The sequence below is a fragment of the Rhipicephalus microplus genome, chromosome 5 (assembly GCF_043290135.1).
Source record: "Rhipicephalus microplus isolate Deutch F79 chromosome 5, USDA_Rmic, whole genome shotgun sequence".
NCBI lineage: Eukaryota > Metazoa > Arthropoda > Arachnida > Ixodida > Ixodidae > Rhipicephalus > Rhipicephalus microplus.
In genome coordinates, this window is record NC_134704.1 from 57913344 (window position 1) to 57926781 (window position 13438).

Sequence of the window (13438 nt, forward strand, 5' to 3'; positions counted from 1 at the left end):
TGATGGATTCTCTCTTACTGATAGTATCACCCCTTGACTCTCATGACTTCTAATATTTCCGTAGTCGCTTTCTTTTTCATCTTTATTCCTCGCGATGTGAAAAGTAACTCGGTTTCGGGATAGCTCATGGATCTTTTAATAAACCATAGAGCGAGCACGTCACCTGTGAACAGTTGAAGCCCCGTATAGCAACATTTAGCAAATTGCCTTTTTATCATTGTTAGAATGATTGGATATGTTAATGATTTGCGATAGGGAGGACGAATGCATGCAAGTGCATTGCTAGAGAGATAGGGGGAGAAGGAATATGAGAAAATGAGGAAGGTTAGCTAGACTACGTCCAGTTTGCTACCCTACACGCTAGAAGAGGGGAGTGAGCAACTAAAAGAGATTATACAGATTGGATTTGTGGGGTTTAACGTCCCAAAACTACCATATGATTATGAGAGACGCCGTAGTGAAGGGCTCCGGGAATTCGACCACCTGGGGTTCTTTAACGTGCACTCAAATCTGTAAAAGAGAGAACTACATTTCGCACTACATGCATGGTACAGCGTTTCACAGGTGGTGAATCAGTGATGTTACCTTCAAGAATTGAAGAAGGGCTCGTGTGGCTTCCTGGGCTGATGCACCTGAAGACCATGCACCCAAGATCATCTTAGTAAAGTGATTATCGTCCAGTCGAGTGAATGCACAGAAGTATTTAGATAGGAAGTACAGGAAATCAACGCCGTATCTCAGAGGGCACAGCCTCGCAAGCACCTCGCTGATGTTGTACTGGTCTTTTTCTTACAGCGGTTGTCTCTGTTGGCATTCCTTGCCTTACGTTTTTGATTATACAATTCTTTAATTAGTATCAGCAGTGACATCAAAGTAAGCTTTCTTTGCGGTGGCCGCATTTGTTAAGTGTTATTGGTTCGTATCCTTATGTTTTGTTACGTGTTAGAGAGCACCGTGAGATTGAAATTTCCGGATTCCACCTGCACAGCGCCTCTCATAATCATATCGTTGCAGGGGCTGTGAAACCGCAGCAGTTATCATTAATTTGTACTTCTGCCACTTGATAGAGAGGATACAATGAATGAACTGCGCAAATATTAGCCAAGCCTTTGAGGTGATGATGTTGTGTCACTTCGTACGTTTATGGGTGGACACCAGTCGCGTCTACACTGACGCATAGTTTTCATTGAAGATATATGCCGTCATATTCCTTTAAACTTTCTCATTTATGTCTTATATCTCCCCTTATTTTGAAGGTTCATGAACGGGGGTGGGCACCTTTATTTACAACAGTGTTTCGCAGCAATTCCCCTCGACACGGTAATCCTATCACCTCACCCGCCGTGAAAGCGGCGAAGCTCGTATGAGCGCACCGGTGTGTTTACGACGTGCCGTAAACTTACGTGACCAAAGATTATCGCCTTTTCAAGGTCTTCAAGCAGGCGCGTTTACCCTCCTATATGTATGTAACAAGGTCAATAAGCGACAAAGTGGAGGCAGTCAAGAATATTTACGCCTTTTGGGAGATACAACCTTGTTTCCTGCCACGTTTACTAGGCCGCTTTCGTTCTTATCAGTCGAACTAAGTGCTTTCAGTAAACGAGTGTTCAGAGTTGAGAATGTCTCGCGTAACGACGACGTCCGTTTCTTTTCGTCGATAAATTATTTTTCCTAGTTTTTGTTAGGCTAACGTGCGGTAAATTTGAGCGTTTTTGCAATGCAGAAATATATCGCACCAGCGGAGCTTCTTAAGCTTAAGTTCATATCACGGAAAAAAACATAACAAAAAAACGTAAAGTTCTCTATCATAAGCGAATCAGACCTAAAGAACCTGTTACTTATTTACGAAACATGTCATTCCTAGCCCAGTGTTCGAAATGCGAAGGAGAGAGAGCGGCAACTACTCTGTTTACTGAAGGTCAAACGTTGTTATACCGTGCCCCTTCTTTAGACCCGCTCAGTATTTTCGTCAAGTTTCAAGCATTCGAAAATAACTACAATGGTCGACCACTTCGTGCGTGTCAAAGTAATTAACTGGCACAGCTTATGCCTCCCCCATACGTACTGTGCTCTAAAGCGTGAGCCATTTATTCTAAGCACATGGTTGCGAAAAATATTACTTTTTTTTTCCGGAACGTTCCAATAATAAGTGAACAGATCTGCGCCGGAAATCTCGCATGTAAAGCGCATGCATTTCCAAGAGAATCTGCTGTTTTTTTTTTTTGTGATTGTAACGCGGTACCATTAATAACTCGTTCGGCAGATATTCCCGTTTGTGTAGGCGTCGTTAGCTGTGAGCATAATGCCAGCCTTGAACCTGAGTGAAATATTGAGAAATACGAAAATAAAATAAATAATAATATTATTAATCTATGTATCGAATAAGAATCAAAGCCGGACGTTCGCGTGGCAAGCAGGTTTCTACCAGATAGCATCAAACCACTTCGCAAAAAAAAAAAAAATGCGTGAATGTTAAGCGGTGCGATGAATGCCATTACTCAAGTATTATTACGTGCCAGAAGCCGAGAATCATTCCTGGCGTCAGAACAAGTGAATTGTGCAATGAGTGGACGTTTTAAAGGACCACTCAATGCAAAGCGCTCCGGCATACTTTAGCATTATCAGCAATAATAATAATAATAATAATAATAATAATAATAATAATAATAATAATCATAATAATAATAATAATAGAAGAAGAAGAAGAAGAAGAAGAAGAAGAAGAAGAAGGAGGAGAAGAAGAAGAAGAAGAAGAAGAAGAAGAAGAAGAAGAAGAAGAAGAAGAAGAAGAAGAAGAAGAAGAAGAAGAAGAAGAAGAAGAAGAAGAAGAAGAAGAAGGTGGTGGTGGTGGTTCCAAAACCATCATAGGATTTTGAGAGAGGCCGTAGTGAAGGGCTCTATATATTTCGACCACCTGCAGTTCTTTAACGCGCACCCAAATCTGAGCACACTGGCCTACATAATTTTCGCCTCCACCGAAAATGCAGCTGCCGCAGCCGGGATTAGATCCCGCGACGTGCTTAAGCATTATCAGCACCAAAGTCATCAATCAAACTAGCGGCGACGTAGGTTAGCGAGTTGCCTTACGGACGCATGGTGTACCATTCGATCATTCGCGAAAAAAAAGGAATTTTGGCGTAGAAGACACCTCACAACGGTACTTTCATTAGGCATTCTAAGCTTGTTTAAAACGTCCAGTGTTTCGCGTACACAGGTTAATTTCCTTTTGGCGAGCCCCAGGCATCCCTCAGTCACTGCGCATGCGGCCCGGCTATATGCTATCGCATTCCGGTCTTTGACGCGAAACTCAAGCGTCCACCAAGTTCGTTGCTATGTTATTTCAATGTATTTTTTTCATTTCTATAGTTCTTACATTTTACACCTTGTTGCCTTGATTCGTACAGTGCTTGTTGATTATTAGCTTAGATATAGGTACGTACCGACCACTGTGTGACTTGTGTGTGAAGTATTAAGCCATAGCTTTTGCGATGCATGAACACAGGCATTGCACGAGGTTGCATGCTGCGCAGCCTGAAAATAAACCCAATCATTCACACCGTCATTTATTTGCATGCTACTCGACATTCGCTCCTTCTCAAGAAATCCGGACCTGATTACGGGTTAGAAATGAATACATTACGTTTTTCCTTATTCGTGGCGACGTCTGCTGAAGCCCGAGATCGCCGCACGAGTGTGCGAACTGTGAACGCACTTTTCAATGGCTGATGCTAGCAGCGTGCCAATCACTAGACCACGTAGTCGCGAACACTACAAAGATAGAATGTCAAAAAAGATCACTTTATTTTAAGCATACACGAACTTATTACTTAGGCATGACTGTTTTTTTCCTGGTCGTGATCACTGCGTCTATAAATAAGTAGCTACTAAGTACAAAAGCGATACATCCGCAAATAACAATAGCCAGCCGCAAATGCAGCACAGCGGTAACGCAGCGTGAGGACCGGTAGCTTGATTCCTACTGCCCTTCCACCTACTCAAATCTTTGGCCCTCCTTGGCCAGCGGTACCGCTGTCTTAGACGTGCACTCCTCTGTTTTAATGAACGGCTTACCTCGACCCTAAATGCGGGCTACCAGGTGCGTACAAGAAGCTTCCTCCGCAGTTCCGCGGTGTTACGAGGACAAGGAAGCGTACTCTCGGCACTCACTCCCTGCGCCTGCCGGGTTACGCCGTGTTACCTCACCCGCCGCTATGTTATGCGATGGTAGAAGCCTTACACGTACACAAGCGCGGGCTGCAAATTCACGCTGCCAGCCACCGGGTCAAAGCCGCGTTAGCCACGCTTTCGCTCTCCGTCTTACGATGGTGGGCTCGTGGTGTAGGCTTAGTGCCTCCCCGTGTGTTTATTTTTCACGTCGTGCAAGCGTGCATTACCAGACGGAAGGAGCGCATGGTAGCAGGCGTACTCTGCATTGCGGTTAGCGTTGTTTTGTGGCGCCACTTTGGAATGCGGACGTTGGGTCTGTGCTACGAAGCAGTACTTTCACCTTGTGCTCAATAGACTGGGCAATGCAGAAACAGTTCGTGCAGTTCCGACGCCCAGCAAAATACTGTTCACATAAAATGGAACATGATGAAGCGAAAAGATAAGGTATGCTAGTGAGGGAATATTTAGAATACAAAACACCGCGAGTACGTGATGAGAATCAACAGCTATTTTGTTTGACGTCTTGAAGGTAGAGCTCGACAGTTCTGTCTTATTCTACATCAGATGGTAAAAAACCCAAGAAACGAGTAAATTCACAACGAGGACTGTAGAATAGGCATTTCTAAAATTACGCAATAAATCCAGTCCGCATTCTCAGACTGAATACTTCTCTGTGAGTGAAGCTAGTGCACGTTCATATAGTAATGTAACTTTAAATATCCCGGGACATTACGTTCATTTGCTTTGTATTCAATTATGCTTATGTATATGTAAGTGTGGTTGCGCGATTCTATGCCCCTGTGTACTCGTCTTAGAAGCGGCGCTGGCAAAAGACACTGCATGTAGCGGTGTGATTCTTCGGTGAGAGCAAATTGAGAAACTTTTTCTCGCTGTTTTCTTGTCGTATACTACTCGTTTTTTAAAGCGCACATGATCGCCCCGTCCGCTTATCAGACATCGCACAACTCGACTTTAATTATACGAAGCATTTATAGAGGGGCCCATTTGTCTGTCATTCGAACTTGTACATCGCCGCAACCCACTGACTGATCTATAAAAGGTATAAAACTTGGTGTTGTTGTAATGAGAATGTTTATTTTTGAATTATTCAAGACGCATTGCAAAAAAGTTCTTCGACAGTCCATGTTAACATCTTTAACAGAGAACAAGAAATATTGTGTACATGTTCACAAAGTGATATCTTGTGTCCATTATTCCTTGCATAATTCAAGAAATTGGGAACACGCCATAGCATGCTTACTTCACTTCGCCGCGAGAAACCTCGCAAATTAGAACGCTGATAGATCAACAACACAATAGTGGGATATGTGAAAGAAAATGAAGGTGAAATACAGGTGCGCAACGAAATAATGATAGATCAAAAGTGTCACAAAGGGCCAAGCAAAAAACAGTACATGGTGCTGTACATTGGTTATCCCGAAGGCTGCGGCAGCCGCTTGAAAGATGAAACAGGCGACAACTTAGAGACTGGACTAGCGACTGGAGCGGGAGCAAAGACTGCGACCGGCTCCACGGCTTCGAATGCATTCTCTGCTCCACCATTGTCTTCGTCATCGATGTGAAGTCCTATGGGTCCCATCGGAGCGTTGATACCTACGCCGGCTGGGCTGGAAGCGGCGGTGCCGTGCTCGTTGGTGGCCACCATTGCGCGGAAGCCGAACTTGTCGGCGATGTAATTCACAATGCGGACTCGACCATCGGCGTCATAGAGGCCGTACGAGCCCACTGTGTTGCCAGAGGCATCGCTTGACTCCTTGCGCCAGGATCCGCCCGTGGCGTGTTTCTCGTCGTAACCGAAGTTGTAGTTGCCCCAAACCTGTGAAGGTGTGCATGCTTGCATGTCAGGCGTACAGAACACGTGGGACACGAGGGCTACGGACGCTTTTCAATCAGGAGATGAGTATGTGTAAATGCCCCAGGTGATTAACATAGAGTAAAAGAGATTCGAGTGCACGGTCTCACAATAATATTGAATCGTGAACAACTAAGTGAGATACAACTCAAGCGCTGGTTGAAGATATTGCTAACACACATTGCCTTCTGGAGTGTTATGCCTAGGAAAAATTTGCTTACAAAAGGTACTAATAATATGCCAAGACCATCATGCTACGCTTACAGAGGACGATTTCCTTCACAGCTTTGTCATCGATATCCCCTGCCAATATGGCGTCAATGTATAATGACAAGTTGTTTTGTCGTTCATCGCTCCTTCAGGTGCCGGCATCGAAACAGACGTTTATTCGCACGAGTCAAGAGGTCTCATTGTTTTTATTTCGTAATGACACCTTATGGTCGTGACGTGATAGGCTTAGCACTACCCTTATGACCTTGCCTTAAAGATTAACTCAAGAGGAGAACCCCCTGCTGATACTCTTGCCTTATGCACTACCTAACATGTAATACAATGCCTTCCGAAGACCACACAGCTAGGGTCTACTGAGCATCTCTTAACAAATTCGCGTGGATGCTGTACTCTTCGCCTTACATCTTGCGTCCGATGCTGGGTAGAGACTGCTACGTCAGGAGCATACTGCGCGGCGCCAGCATGAGTTATGGCAACAAAGATGAGCACGATGAAAGCCTGCGAAAAAGTGAAGAATGAACCAATGTTTTGCGGGAAATAGTTAAGAAAAGCAAAAAGACAAACATCTGAGGTTTAATTTAACACGTATGTTTTTTACACCTCCCGTTTAGGGCCACCAAGTTTGACTGCTCAAATAAGCTGCTTCAGACCATCAGCCCATACCATTGAGGTACATCATCATCACTTTTAAAGCAGCAGTCAAAAAAGAAGGAATTATAATTAATTAAGATATTAGATGCACATGACACATTGTGCCAAACGCATCTAGTGACACACTGGACGCAACGTCTTGTTGGGTCCCACTGCGCACCACTGATAACTGAAATTCTGTAGTATCCAGAATAAGTTAACCGGGTGATTCGGAAAGGCTGTAGGATCAGCGCTTACAAGCCTGTCAGCACTCACAACCTCCTGATAGTTATGCCTTCTGTTCTAGTTAGCACTGGGTGATCAGTGTGTCGTTATTGAGAAGTTCTTTATGCTCGATATACGCGCCAGCGTAACACTTGTTACTGGCTGAGGAGAACATCAATAGCTGAAGTGAAACGTCCTACTGCATCATTACTAGTAAGTAAGCATAGATACGGCTGCATAACGCGGCAGTGCACAAAGAAAAGTGAAAGTGACCAATGTACTCAAATGGTAAATTTGATCGGTGCGTACCAAAACACAGCTTCTCTTCAGATCGAGAGGATTGAATACGTTCTCTATCTACTGTGAAAAAGTCGGTAAGACGAAAACGTAAGATCAAGCAAATACATACTTACAGGCGTTGCTGGCTATTTAATAGCCATACTAATACATGAAACTGATATCAAAGATGTCATTGAGCCAGAAAAAGTTACGGAGCTGTTTTTTTTTTTTTACTCAAAGACCTCCTTTGACATAAGTGTGTCAACTACAACCGTTCATTTACAAAGTGCTCTTGATCCATTTACTTGATCATATCGTTCTTGCCGACCGAAGAGCTTTCCCATAAAACAAGTACAGAAAGTTGTTCAGTAATTGTGCATATGCACTATATTTCAAGGCTGAGAAACGTTAGCGGTGAGGCGAAAGCTCTGGACTCTCTGAAAACAGCTAGCTTAGACATACACACAAAACTATCGCATCCTTTATTCTGGTCTCTTGGCAAACAGCTTCGTGTTTTTTCTTGTTTACTAAATGCATTTCCTCTCGCATTCATTTCATCTAGATGCATATTCTTTGGATGAATCGGTTTGAACGTACACCTAATGCGTGCTTTTGTAGATTAAATTTCCGGTTCATACTGACTTACCTACATCGCGTCTGTGCACAGCGCCTATATTTAAGAACATGAACAGACTGTGTTAAAGCCCGAAATTTGGAACTGACAATATGGAGATTTTTCTAAATTTTATGTATTCTTAATGAGTAAATTTATAGAATTATAGTCGTTTCCAAGAAATTGCGAGAGCCACTCTTTCTTACTGATATTTTATTACAAAAAAAAGGCTCACAGGTTTATCAGGATCGCTTCGTGATAAGGCTTCCTATGTGGGTTCAATTTAATCTGTTGTAATAAAATGTCAGTGTGTATACATTGTCAATTCTTTGCTTCATCACTGAAATATATTGTGCGTTTTGGGCAAAAAATTTTGTTTTGTGCATGTTTGCTAGGCTCGCCCAATAAACCTGAGTACAGTCCAAAATATGTTCATATATAGGTAACTTTCCAATATTTGAAAGTCCGATCGTTGACAGGCAGCACTCCAGTGATTTTGTTCTATAGCCAAGTTTATATATTGTTGCAAATGTCCGCGAAGCCTACTTCAAGGCAATGCTGTGAAAAGCAACAAAGCAGTGGTACATTTCGTCGCAAGAAAGGCCTAGTCTACTCTTTTTTAATCTGCTGGGTGATGCATTGACATTTCTCTCGCATCGGGAACAGACAAATTGATCTCACCTTCATTACTGTCGTTGTGATGAAGCCGGATATTCCGAATTGAAACACAGTCGCCGTTTCCAGCGTTGAACGCCGCTTGCCGGCCCCTTATATGAATAGTACACTGACGTCACCACTGCCCTTTCAGCTGATTCTTCGATGAAGGAAGGGCAACACTGGAAGGGAAGGCGATGAGATGGTAGTTCGATTTGTCTACATGCCGCACCTTCGGTAGCACCATTAGAGCGGGCCACTGATCACCGTCTCATTGAAGCCACGGTATGGTAGACTATAATGGGGGCCCATCTCACGAAGGGGGTTCACCAGCGCCCGCTTTCGAGAGAAGGAAAGGCATCGGAAAAAAGGATGCGGTACTTCCGCACGCAAGAAGCTAATGGGCTTTCAGTGGATACTGTGTGACCAGTACTGGCGTCCCTATTTACAACGAAGCACGTGGCGGGGGATCTTGGGAGAGATGGCATGGAGGGGCTTAATTTGATGCAACCACCGTCTACACCCCGAAACTAACCTGCAGTGCTAGTCGTGACGGTGAATATTGAGGTCGATAGCACGCTATAGCCCCGTGCCGGCCTTCGACTGCCATCACACGGGGCAGTTTGCGAGGCCGGACTCTCTCCCGACTTCAGTTTCACGCACGGATGTATTGCAATATATTTGCGATTAATTGTGGGCTCTAAATCAATTTATGTGTATATGAGAGATGGATCGGAGCAGCGACAGAAACAAATTTTCGAGTACGATTGTATACTGTTTTATAATAATGTAAAATACCGTAGTATCTTGAGACATGTAGCGCGTCGCGTAGTCACTCGTGGACGTTTGCATGAACAAATGATAGTCCTATCTTTCCACAGAAGGCTCGCCCCGCCGTGGTGGTCTAGTGGCTAAGGTACTCGGCTGCTGACCCGCAGGCCGCGGGTTCAAATCCCGGCTGCGGCGGCTGCATTTCCGATGGAGGCGGAAATGTTGTAGGCCCGTGTGCTCAGATTTGGGTGCACGTTAAAGAACACCAGGTGGTCAAAATTTCCGAAGCCCTCCACTACGGCGTCTCTCATAATCATATGGTGGTTTTGGGACGTTAAACCCCACATATCAATCAATCAATCCACAGAAGGCTCACAGTTACGCGTAAGAAGACAACTTTTAATATCGCTTTCAGTGAGGCTACTCTTTTCTTGTTCCCGAAAGCAAATATATAATGAAAAAGACGTTCGAATAATTGTTACTGCTTTACTGCTGCTGCCTAAAGTATTAGTAATATTTTGATTGTGAAAATAGCTTCGTGCTGTTAGTATAGCATGTTGTAAACATGCAACCTCAGTAAGCGAAATAATAATATTTGTGAATGTGTACATTTCTAAACTAACTTTCAACCGGACAATTATTCATTTGGCTGTCTACTAATGCAAAAACTTTACTGATTGCAAGACCAGCAGTGGAAGCTATCATGTTTATAGAGAAGGTTGTTACAAGGGCCGGTATTGGCACCGTATTTGTCCGCCCCCGCCGGTGACCGTAGCCGCTACAGCTCGAAATAAGAAAAAGACGCCTTGGTTGGAATGGGAACCTGGTCCTCTCCGTGACAGCCCAGTGTTTTACTACTGAGTTATACGCCGGTATTTTTTTCGAAATTGAGACAACGCTGCAAACTCACCCAGACTTCATGTCAAGCAGGGAATAACGTTAGGTTGCGTAATAAAGCTGTTTAGAACAATAAAGTAACAACCAAGTGCCGCACAATGTGAATTGTGTAACAAGTGGGTCATTGCATGTTCCAGCTCCTTACCAAAGCCGAGGGAATAATTCCTTATTGTCTTCAGCCACAGCTTCAACAAAGCGTGTGCAATGCCTCACAATGTATAGAGGGTACCACAGATTTTCGAAGATTATAGAATAATGGCATCTGGTGAACGCTTGCCTCCTCACTACACAAATATTACGATTTATTGTGTAGTGCGTTCCATGCAAGTGTTCTTGTAGCAGTTACCCAAAGAGAGCTCAAGAAATAGGAAGGCCGCTCTTACAGCTTACGCTTAAGACTGAGCTGCGTGTTACCCGAAGGCTTTTTTTTTATTTTTTCACAGTTCTCATAGTCAAACTTCTTGAAATTCTGCAGGGTACTTGCCACTTCTTTCTAATTTCCAACACCTGCTTTTTGCCGGGTTCTATGGGATTTCCGAGCACTCAGAATGTATGTATACGACCTTCGCCTCACATGTATTCCTCACACGAATCGTCAGAGCCATCAAGCAGCGCTCCGTTCCACTCTCACAATGTCGTTGACAGGCGAATTCTCGCTTCCTGAGCAATGGACGTACGCAGGGAGAGAGACCCAAAGCCATTCTGCGTTTTCCCCGTAGGTTACTATTGATTTGATACGGAAACTGGTATTCTAGGCTGCGACCATATCTCATCGAAGGTCGCCGGTGGAAGCTTGACCCGTGCGCGCTCGTATCTCGCAAATGGCCTGGAGTTCAAGGTGATACCAGAATCGGGGCCAGATACATTTGCGGGACCCTAATCATCAGACTGCGAATGGCTCGTCAGCTGCCCGAAATGAGCCGGCATAACGAAAGATGCTGGAGCCGTAGATGGGTTCAAAGGTATCTGACTCGCCATTGGGCTCTGAATACATGCATATAAGCAAGTGCATTCAGTGAGATACTTTGTTTTTTTTTATAACTTTGTTTTGCTGCCGAACTCATATTTAGATACGAAACTTCCCAAGAAAAGAGTTATGTAAAACTATGCAAGACTCTTACGGGTCATGGTATAACTAATCCGTATACCGGTGAAGATGTATGGCAGGCTATTTTTAAGCAGACCTGTATAGCAGTCGCCAGCTTACTACTGACTTCTGGGCCAGAGGGCTCTTATCGTGAGTGTACACGAGCATAATCTAGCTGTGATAAGCCCACTTGAAAAATGGCACCTGAATTGGTAAAATAAAGATTTGCTTAAGATTGCACGGTATTCTCGAAGGACGAGAAAGACAACATTGTGATGGAGTTTCTTAGAGTTACAATAATAGCTGGTGGCCGAAAAAATGCAGCCACAACGTTGGGGCAAAACTGAGTGCCTAAATTAGTGGGTGTTTGGCTTGTAGCGTAAATAATTGCACGACGTGTTTTCTAACTCCTGGACAATTTGTAATAGCATTGGGTGGGAAGCTTTCATTTGTAGCTCGGTTAATTATTTTCACGCCAAAAATAATGAACAATAGAAACGGAAAAATTCATGACACCAGATTTTCATAATTCGTGCATATTTATTCACTTAGAAATCAATGTACACAATTCATATTCAATACCCACACTATATTCACAACAAAACACATACCCTGAACATAGGCTGGGTACATCAGCCACAGCTTACAGAAACACGTGCCTTTTTCCCAGTGAAGACATAGTACTATTCCTAACACAAACAAGACGAAACAATAACCGATATACACACTCATTTCTTAGTTTAACAAGCAATCAAATGCGGCACTGGTAAACTACCTAAAACACAAGGGAGGTACCTATAAATCGCTTATGGACCCACCACCAATTTCCGTTGTTGACCTTGGAAAAAAAACTTGGCTACTGTAGATCACAACACCACCACTACAAAATAAACAACAATGTGGAGTACCGAGCAACAAATATTTGCCACGATTTGGCACTAAAGCAGGGCCAAGCCCAACGCTTCCAGTCAGTACAGAAGAGGGCAGAATTGCGCTGCAGATGTCACAGGAAATTTAGCAGCTACATTGCAAGCGTTACAGCAGAGTACCAAGTACTCAAAGTAGTTAACAATGTTTTCTAAACACGGTTGACGATTACCACAAGAATCTGACGCATGCATCTACGTAGTCTTTAGGTTTGTCGATAATATAAACGCGACACCGTGAGTGCCGACTCCGATTCACTTTTGCAAATCCTGTATGCTTACAGGTGATTCGCGACTCAGAATACTGACAAATAAGCAGACACTACCTCTACGTTTTCAACAGGCAGAGTTGCAAAAAAACTTGGTCGTGCTTCTTGTTCAGGGCTTGAAAAAAGTACGCGCATAATGGAATTAAAGCTCTTAAATAAGCAAGCTGAGGAAGGTTAAAACGGCGTTGAAGACAGGACGAAAATACACAAGCGGCTTATAAAAGAAAAGCATGAACCAACCACCAGAGCTGACAAAGAACCAGAGACCCCCTTTCTGAGAGCGAAGCATAATAGGTAAGCACTTTCTCCTTTCATTCCTATTTCATCACTAGAACGACAGGGGAAGACAGTTTTGCAAACTGTACTTGCCAACTTTTGAGCTGCAATTACGACACACGAAAACGCGCTTTCCTTAAGAGCTTCAAAGCAAAATGCTGAGGAAACCCCGCCATAATCGTAGAGAGAAGACGACGATGCTAAATACAAGCTTCTTTATTATGGTTCTTTTTCAAATAAATGCAAATGATTCGCACAGATACGCGTATATGTTTTCAAAACTCCATATCAAAATAACGTTGTTGGTTGTGTTTGGCTCTTTTGTTAACTTTTTTCGCAGAGTTATCCTAAATAGAGCTGTATTACCGAGGATTCGACGACAATAATTGACAATTGGTCAAGCATTTTGAGTAGATGTATACGCGCTTTCAAAATTGTGCCGTTACAATTTACTTCGACAATACTCAACATAAGTGTTTTACTGGGTTCGCTACTTCTGCAAATTCATTTTTACTATTTCCCGTGCCAAACGCTACCGCT

At 43.5% G+C, this 13438-nt stretch overlaps 1 protein-coding gene across 1 annotated transcript; it reads right to left on the bottom strand.

Annotated features, from left to right (window-relative positions):
- Nucleotides 1-3584: 3584 nt before the first annotated feature.
- Nucleotides 3585-8965, bottom strand: LOC119173859 (cuticle protein 14). Its single transcript, XM_075894324.1, has 3 exons — nucleotides 8700-8965; nucleotides 6674-6769; nucleotides 3585-6004 (listed from the first exon to the last, which is right to left on the bottom strand). Exons 1-3 carry the CDS (start codon nucleotides 8703-8705, stop codon nucleotides 5600-5602), a joined length of 507 nt encoding a protein of 168 aa, XP_075750439.1. The 5' UTR covers nucleotides 8706-8965; the 3' UTR covers nucleotides 3585-5599.
- Between the last annotated feature and the right edge of the window lie 4473 nt (nucleotides 8966-13438).

What these genes read in the sequence shown, in the direction of transcription:
- LOC119173859 (XM_075894324.1), bottom strand. An exon ending in CCCAGCATCGGACGCAAGAT is followed by an intron (nt 6,005 to 6,673) that starts GTAAGGCGAAGA and finishes ACACCTTCACAG; the next exon opens with GTTTGGGGCAACTACAACTT.